The sequence below is a fragment of the Arachis ipaensis genome, chromosome B04, assembly GCF_000816755.2.
Source record: "Arachis ipaensis cultivar K30076 chromosome B04, Araip1.1, whole genome shotgun sequence".
NCBI lineage: Eukaryota > Viridiplantae > Streptophyta > Magnoliopsida > Fabales > Fabaceae > Arachis > Arachis ipaensis.
The window spans coordinates 98131456-98140991 of record NC_029788.2 but is presented as its reverse complement, the minus strand read 5'-3'; the positions used below and the strand labels follow the sequence as shown (position 1 = coordinate 98140991).

Genomic DNA, 9536 nt, shown 5'->3' with positions numbered 1-9536 from the left:
AGGTAGCTTATATATACAAAATCTCTAAAATATAATTCCATAATGTTAGTATCATAGATGGATTCATCTGGCTCTTTGGCAATGATGCGTTCTAAACATATATCAAGGAAGATCTTTGAATACAAACAAAAAAGCCGCAACCCAAAATCACCATTCTTCTATGCCATTATCTTTGCAATAGTATTCATCTTCTGCTATGTTCAAAGCAAATACTCAAATTCTAGAATCCTTTACTTCAGTTCAACAAATCATGGAACAGATTCATCATCATTTGAAGAGTCAACAACTAGTGATTCAGAAAACTATGACCCTCTTATTCCACCGGCAAATGCATCAAGAGAAGTAAGAATGGCATGGTTCAGAACACAGATTCCTAAGCTAGAGTTACTACACTCTACAACATTGTCACAACAATTTCATGATAGAGTCACCGGTTTCTTGAACAAAGGTTGCTCTGTTCTGTTCCACATTATATGGTTTTCGCCGGCGAAACACTTTGGGAAAAGAGAATTTCTTACCATGGACACATTCTTTAAAGCGCACCCGGACGGGTGCTTAATAGTTGTGTCGAGATCAATGGACACCGAGAGTGGATATGCAACTTTGAAGCCGTTGATTGATCGCGGCTTCAAAGTTGGCGCCATAACTCCGGACGTGCCCTTCTTGGTTAACAACACGCCGGCCGAGGCTTGGCTTGAACTGATCAAGAGTGGTAATAGAGATCCTGGAGACATTCCTCTGTCTCAAAACCTGTCGAATCTTGTTCGGCTCGCGATGTTGTACAAATATGGAGGCGGTTACATGGACACAGACATCATAGTGCTAAAAGATTTCTTGGACTTGAGGAATGCAATTGGAGCACAAAGTCTTGACTTCACTACCAAGCAATGGAATAGGTTAAACAATGCGGTTATGATGTTTGACATTAACCATCCTGTTGTGTGGGAATTTTTACAGGAATTCTCCACTACTTTCAATGGGAACAAATGGGGTAACAATGGACCATACTTGGTGTCGAGGGTTATGGCGCGGCTCGAAGGCCATAACATTACTATTTTGCCACCTAAGGCCTTCTACCCTGTGGATTGGAATGGAATTGGGAAGCTTTACAAGAAACCGGAAGGCGAATTGGAATCAAGATGGGTGGAAAGCCAGATTGATGAACTTTCTAATGGTGAGAGCTATGCTGTGCATTTGTGGAACAAGAGAAGCAAGAATTTGGCCATTGAAGACGGGAGTGTCATGGCAAGATTAGTATCCACTCACTGTGTTGTTTGTGATACCATAACAACATAAGAGGAATTTGTGCCATTTTTATTACATTAATAGAGTATACAAATTCTCCTTCCTTTGAGTCAAGGAGAGTGAAGTCCAAATTGAATTGTGTTCATGAAATTATACATGCTTGGAATGATCCATGTGAGTAATGGATTCTACCTTGTGATTAATGATTTCATGTGTGTCATTGGGAAAAAAAAAATAGTGCGTGGCATTGGAAACATTAGGGTGCATTTTGTTTACATTTTTATTTTAGTATTTTCTATTTTTTAAATTTTATGAAGCAAAAAGAAAAAATAATAAAAACAATAAATTTTTTATTTTCACTTTCTGTTTTTTTTTATAAAATTTTAAAATAAAAAATATTAAAAATAAAAATACAAACCAAACACACTTCTATATTCTCAAGATGCTCCTCTTATTTTTCACTAGGTGTGATTTTCGGACTTTTTTTATAAATAAATAACTTAATTATTTTATTTACCAAAATATATAATTTATAGCGTATTTATCAATTTATAATGCATTGATTTATCTCATTTATGAATGTATCTCATTTATAGAATTTAAAAAAATATACGTATCTCGTTACAATGTAAACAAGATACATATATATATAATTATCTCCTTTACACTGAGATATGTGTATTATTATTTAAAAAATTACGATTAGATTAATTTAAATTTAAAAAAAATGTTTTACGAGGAATGAAAAGTTTTGTGTAAAAAATGAAACATTGAGTTCGTAAGAGAATATTAAGGATGAGAAGTTACGTATTCAGGTTCCATTAGAGAATATCAGGGATAAAAATTAAGAAAATATGAGGAGCCAATGTAGTTAGTATATAATGTATACAATGGGATATTTTTGAAATTAACATCAAATGATAATTAAATTAATTAATTAATTACAAAATTATTTCCAATTTTAAATACAAAGCAAATAAGGATTCCAAATCGTCACAAACACCTCCAACCGGTCTTTCTCTCTCTCTCTCTCTCCCTCTCCATCCTCTCTCATCTGCCGCGCCGCCACAGACACCAGCCGCCGTAGCCCTCAACATCCACCGCCGTGGCGCCGCGTGACCTGAAGCCTTCATCAGCGCCAATCAGAACTGTAGCGCCCAACCTGCTTTGTGCATCTTTCCTCCGCTGGCAGCAGCTGCTTCGGTCGGCCCCGGTCTTGCACCGCTTGCCCATTACGCGCGCATCTTTCGGCGTCCGCCTGGCTCCTGCCTCCTTCGTCAGCCAGTTGAAGGCGTGACCGTTGGACAGGTTACGTTCGCATTTGTGTTACGGCCCCTTCACACCTACCGTCGTCGTCTTCTCCTCATCTGTTCAAGTTTTCTTTTTCTTTTTTCTCATTTTATGGTTACATCAAATCATAAGACTCATGTGTCAAATTATAAATTTTCTTCTTTTTTAATAAAAATTAAATTGTCGGATGATCATAGTTGCTTCTTCTGTTTATTAATCTCCTTCTTCTTCTATTTTAATGGTCAATTTAGGATGGTCATTTTAGTAGGTATGCGGATGGTTATTTTAAATTTTATATAGATGATTATTTTGACAGATTGGGTTTAGTTATATATAATTAAGATATGTTGGATGTTCAATTCATTAGGTAAGCAGATGATTATTTTTATTCTTAAGTGGATGGTTATTTTTACTAAGGATGAGTGGCGTCCGACAAGCCAAGCAGCGAAGGTGAAGTGTGATGATTATTGATGAAGGTGGGGTGGCCACCGGTTGAAAAAGAAGAGGGTCTTGGAGTGAAATATTTTGGTAAATTAGAATTTTGGATGGTTATTTTTTTGAAATAATTAATTGAATTTTTTGAAATTTAAAATTGGGAAATTTGAAATTTGAAATTTGATGTGAAATAATTGAAGGAGAGTTTTTGAATTTAAAATAATACGTGGAGGAATTTTTATTATTTATCCCTATTGGGCTAAATAATTAGCCCATTGTACACATTGTTAAGATTCCTCAATTGTCTCTCTAGCGGGATTCACGAAAATTTACGCGTTATGGTTCCATGATGAGAACAAACGCGGCTCTCCCACTTGTTCCAAAGAAATGCGGTTATCTCTCCCATTTGTTCCCACTGGTTTCATGATGAGAAGAAACACAGTTATTTCTCCTACTGTTTTTTCTGTTTTATCTATTTCATCAACTTCAAGCATCTTTTAATATAATTGTGGAAACGCGTTAAAGAGAGGGTCATGCTCTTATCAAGCTCTATCGTGCAAGTCCAAGAACAGAGGGCAAAGAGATTGGAGATGAGGAATCAAGCTTCATCCATGGTGAAGCAAGATGTGAGAGTATGTGATGAGAAAGAGTGAGAGAGAGAAACGGGAATTGAACTCAGAGTGGTGTAGATGTAAAACTGCTCAATTGGATTATACCCTTATTTTGACATGCTGTTTATATACAAGCTAAAAGGAAATGAGAGAGTCATGAACTTAACTGCCTAGCTATAATCTCTAACTGACTATGCCAGCTGGTATTCCTAATTTCTATTTACAAATATACAATGAGTTTTAGCTACCAAGATGCCTATTCAAGTTACAGCCTCCCGCAAACTAGGACTATAAATATCATGAAGTCCTAGTTTAGCAATGTTGATGTTAAAGGGTGCTGGGGCCAGAGCTTTAGTGAGGAAATCGGCAAGTTGGTTAGAGGACAAAACTGGCATCAGGTGAGTGAGGCCCGAAAGATGTTGATTCCTGGCAGTGTGACAATCTACTTCGATATGTTTCGTTTGTTCATGGAAAATTGGGTTGGTGGCGATGTGAATGGCGGATCTGTTATCACAAAAGAGTGTAATTGGTTTCGTGATGGGCATTCCAATATCCTTCATAATGTAGGAGAGCCACTGTGCTTGGCAAGTTGGAAGTGCCAGTACCCGATACTTGCTTCAGAGGAGGATCGTGCGACTGTGCTCTGCTTCTTGCTCTTCCAACTAATCAGCGACTTACCAAGATAAAAGCAGTGACCAGTGTTGACTTATGAGAGTCAGCACATGTTGCCCAATCTGCATCCGAAAATCTGGTAAGAGTGAGATCATTATCTGCGAAGAAGAGAAGGCCAACAGCGGGACAGCCTTTCAAATATTTCAAAATACGATAAGCTGCTTGCATATGAACATCAGTGGGACAATCGATGAATTGACTGAGCCTTCCTATAGCATAGGCAATGTCTGGTCTAGTGTTGGTCAGGTACAGAAGCCTGCCAATTAATTGTCTATATTCAGTTTTGTCTTCCAGTGGAGTCCCACTCTCGCTAGATAACTTTGAAGCAGTGGTGTAATCCATAGGTGTGCTTACTAACTTGCACTCTAAGAATTTGAAGTCTTTGAGAATATCCATGGCATACTTTAGTTGGCATAGATGAACGCCCTTCGAAGATCTAGCAACCTCCATATCCAAAAAATACTTTACATCACCCAAGTCTTTGATTTTGAACTTCTGATTCAGCAGTTGCTTGATAGACTCAATTGCAGCAAGGTCATCTCGTGTGAGTACCAAATCATCTATGTATACCATAATAATGGTGACACCATGAGTGGTGAGTTTGGTGTACAAAGAGTGATCAGATTCTGATTTGATAAAACCAGCAGATTTCAGAGTTTCAGTCAACTTTAAGTTCCATTGCCTGCTTGCTTGTCTTAAACCATACAAGGACTTCTCAAGCTTGCACACTGACTTCGGGCTTAGTCCTGGTTGCTGCAGTCCAGGGGGTAGCTTCATGTATACTTCTTCGTTCAACTCTCCATGTAAGAAGGCAGTGTTTACATCCAACTGCTTGATGTGCCACTGCTTTGCTGTGGCCAAAGCCAACACAACTATTAAGGTCGACATTCGAACAACAGGGCTGAAGGTGTCTATGAAATCAACTCCTTCAATTTGTGTGAATCCCTTTGCGACTAGTCTGGCCTTGTGGCGTTCAGTGGTCCCATCAAGGTGATATTTGATTCGGAACACCCACTTGCAACCCATGGCTCTCTTGCCAGATGGAAGTGTGGTGATTTTCCAAGTATGATTTCTCTCCAGTGCCTCTAGTTCACATTGTATGGCTTCTTTCCAGCAAGGGTGAACAACAGCTTGCTCATAGTCACTAGGAATAATATTTGAAGAAATGGCCAAAGAGAATACTCGATGTTTTGTACTAAGTGCATCATAAGAGATGATCTGTGATATAGGATGCCTGTAAAGAGAATTGGTAGCAGTGGTATTTATCTTGCATTAATAGTCATTGAGATAATTTGGCACTTTTCTAATTCTGGCAAATCTTCTAACAACACTTGAGTTGAAATTAGGTGCAGGTGATTCATGATGAATGCTAGATGCAGGTGATGCATGAGGATTAGTGGAATGTGATGTGGCTTGTGAAGCAGTGCCAGATGCAGAGCTGTATTGTGATGAATTTTGTTGTATTGATGTGTGATATGTAATAGATGCATTATGATGCATATGATGAGATGAATTGGATGTGTTGTGTGATGAATGCATGAATGAGTTGTATGTGTGGTATGTGTCATCAGTAAAAGAATCATCAAAATTATGTCGAAAAAGCTGTGATTTTTGTGATTGTTGGATAAGTTCAGCATTTAATGTTTTTGGGTTATTGGTTGAATCAGATTCTGAAGTTGGGTATGGAAAGTGGTTTCCATAGAAAATAACATTTCTAGATGTAAATATATTTTTGGATTGCAAATCTATGAGAGTGAATCCCTTTGTCCCTTCCTTGAAGCCCAAAAAAGCATATTTCTTAGCTCTCGGATCCAATTTTGTTTTGCCATTAGTAAGGGTTGATGCATATGCTAAACATCAAAATACTTTTAAATTGGTTAAATCTGGTATTTTATTAAAAATGATGTTGAAAGGAGAGTTGTTTTTGAGAAATTCACTTGGCTGGATATTGATTAGATGCACAGCATGTTTGATAGAAAAACTCCAAAAACATTTTGGCATGGATGAATGAAATAGCATAGCTCTTGCCACCCCTAAAATGTGTTGGTGTTTTCGCTCCACAATACCATTCTGCTGGGGGGTTTCAAAACAAGATGTGTGATGCAAGATGCCATGAGATGCATAGAATGATTTTAAGAGAAATTCAGGGCCATTATCATTTTGCACGCATTTTACAGTTTTGTTAAACTGGGTTTTAACCATTGCAATGAAATTCTTAACAAGATCAGACGCTTCAGACTTGGCTTTCATGCAATGCTTCCAAGTGTATCGACTCTTGTCATCCACAATGGTTAAAAAGTACTTTTATCCATGAATAGAAGGTATTGATATGGGACCCCAAATGTCAAGATGCAACAAATCAAAACAGCTAAGAGATTCAGAAGTACTATATGAAAACGGTAATCGTTTTTGCTTTGCTAAATGACAAGAGTTATATGGATTTATTTGTTCATTACAATTGATGAAGGGATGAGTTTTATGCATTACTTGCAATCTATGTGGTGGAATGTGACCTTGTCTAGTATGCCATAAGGCATTTATGATATGTGTGCAAGCTGCAGAATTGTCATCAATAGTGACAGCTACTGTGAATGTAAGTGATGGGTGCCTGGAAGTGTGTGTGAAATTAGTTTTGTGAGCTGTAGAACAGAAAAATTTCTTATCTAATGTATGGAGACCATCAGTACATTTAGCTACTCCAATCCTCTTCAAAGTAGCTTGGTCCTATATCTCACATAAGTTGTCATCTATAAGCATTTTGCACTTTAACTTGCTGGTTAATTTTGACACAGGAATTAATTTGAAATCAAAGTTGAAATGAAAAGCACATTTGAAAAGTATAATTGATTAGAAAACCTTATGGTGCCAATGATGCTATTAGTCGTATGGCTACCATCAGGCATTCTAACAATCATGGGACCGATTTCTTGATATGATTAAAAATCATCCAAATTAAAAGTGACATGATCAGTTGCCCTGTGTCTATTACCCAGAGATGAGATTTAGCAGTAACAATGGTTGAAATGTTGCTACTATATTTTAAAATGACAATATTACCTTGAATCAATGGAGTATTGTTTGTGGTGGATTGAACCTGATTTGTGACTTGAGGTTGTTGCTGAGCCTCCTGTCCTTTGAGAAACTGCAAAATTGCATCCTTTTGGTGTGAAGAGAGTTCATAACTTGTAGAATCACCAACTTCCTTCTGACTGTTGCTTAGGCTGCATTGGCTGAGATCATCAAGTCTCTTCTTAGCAGGTGCCTCAGCAGCAATGTAGTTGATGCTGCTGATTTTCCTTTGCCTCAAGTGAGGTGGCAAACCATACTTTTTATAGCATGTCTCAATAGTGTGGCCGGTCTTGTTATAGAATGTACATTGCACTCTGCTTCCTCGTCCTTTTCTAGGAGCCTGGTGTCTACCTCTCCCTCTGCCTCTCCTTAGATTGCTCTTATTGTTTGACTGCATGGCTCTTTTTATAAAAAACCTTGGATTCATTGCATTTATTGATTTTTCGTTCCTGTTGTGTTAACATGGAGAAGGCAGCATCAATATCAGGTGTAGGATTCATCAGTATTAGTTGGGATCTGACATTAGCGTATTGGTCATTCAGTCCTCTTAAAAACCTTGTGGTGCAATCCTCTTGCCTATGCTCTTTGATTATGTTCAATCTACATGAGCACACAGAAGTACAATTTACGCAATCAGGAATGGGTTTGAAATTGTTCAAATCCTCCCAAATAGATTTCAGCTTGTAATAAGTCGTAACAGTAGCGTCTCCCTGTTTCAATTGAAATAGTTCTTCCTGCAATTCTGCCACCCGAAACTTGTCACCATGATAATATCTATTCCTCAGTTCCTTCCAAATATCTGAGGCGTTATTGTTCCAAATCACGCTTGCTAAAATTTTAGGACTCAATGATAGTGTTATCCATGACACTAAGTAAGTGTTGCATTTCTCCCAAGCTTCAAAAAGTGCATCATTTTCATTTGGCCTCGCAATTGATCCATCAATGAATTTGAGCCTATTTTTCAATTTCAAGGCCAACAACATAGCTCTGCTCTAAGCACTGTAATTGCTTGCAGTTAAAATAACTGGAATGAGAGGATTACCAGGACTTTCGCTCGGATGAAGAAAATAAGGGCTCGCCGGATCTTGCCATGAATTGACTGAGTTTCTCGCCATCTGAGCTTGAATTGCTGGCATTTGTTTCAAGAAATTCGCAATTGATTAAGCATTCATCACATTGGGATTCAACGGTTGAGTGTTATCCATTGCAATTTAGGGATTGAAGAAAATGAGAAGGGGATCTTTCGAGACGAAAGAAATCGGAGACAGTTTCACAATGAGAAAAGAAAGGAAATGAAATTCAAGAACACAATTGGTGAGTTCAAGAATCTGCTTGGTTTCCAAATTCAGATCTTCTATTCTTGGTCTCGTTGATTAAAGCGGTTATCTCTCTTTCACGCTCACCGCACCATGTGAAAACGCGTCAAAGAGAGGGTCATGCTCTCATCAAGCTCTATCGTGCAAGTCCAAGAACAGAGGGCGAAGATATTGGAGATGAGGAATCAAGCTTCATCCGTGGTGCAGCAAGATGTGAGAGTATGTGATGAGAAAGAGTGAGAGAGAGAAATGGGAATTGAACTCAGAGTGATGTAGATATAAAAATGCTCAATTGGATTATACCCTTGTTTTGACATGCTGTTTATATACAAACTAAAAGGAAATGAGAGAGTCATTAACTTAACTGCCTAGCTATAATCTCTAACTGACTATGCTAGCTGGTATTCCTAATTTTTATTTACAAATATACAATGAGTTTTAGCTATCAAGATGCCTATTCAAGTTACAATAATAACTGTCTATCTCTGTGTACTAAACGATTCAATTATCGTGTTTCTTATCGTTATTGAATCTAAACATGTACAACCTTGTTTTTTTTTTAATTTAAATCAATCTAATTCAATCTATTTTTTATGTATTTTTTTTAGTACCAATTCAAATGAGTTAGTTTTTAAAAAATAATATACTGATTTCAAATAGGCAATTTTAAATCACTAGTTTAAATACATAGCGTAACAGTTTTAAGATATAACTTTCAAAAATTAGATTAATTTAAAAATAAAAATTAAATTGATATTATTTTAATCGTAATCTTTTTAATAATAATACACATATCTCATTTACAGTATAAACGAAATAACTATAAATATATCTTATTTATATTATAAACAAGATATATAGAATTTAAAAAAAAAATTAACATATCTTTTTTAGTTTA

At 36.9% G+C, this 9536-nt stretch overlaps 1 protein-coding gene across 1 annotated transcript; it reads left to right on the top strand.

Moving 5' to 3' along the window:
* On the top strand, positions 1–1501 carry LOC107637880 (lactosylceramide 4-alpha-galactosyltransferase-like). Its single transcript, XM_016341146.2, has one exon. It carries the CDS (start codon positions 58–60, stop codon positions 1294–1296), a length of 1239 nt encoding a protein of 412 aa, XP_016196632.1. The 5' UTR covers positions 1–57; the 3' UTR covers positions 1297–1501.

Coding starts and splice junctions, on each gene's coding strand:
- LOC107637880 (XM_016341146.2), top strand. CDS start 58: ATGGATTCATCTGGCTCTTTGGCAATGATGCGTTCTAAACATATATCA.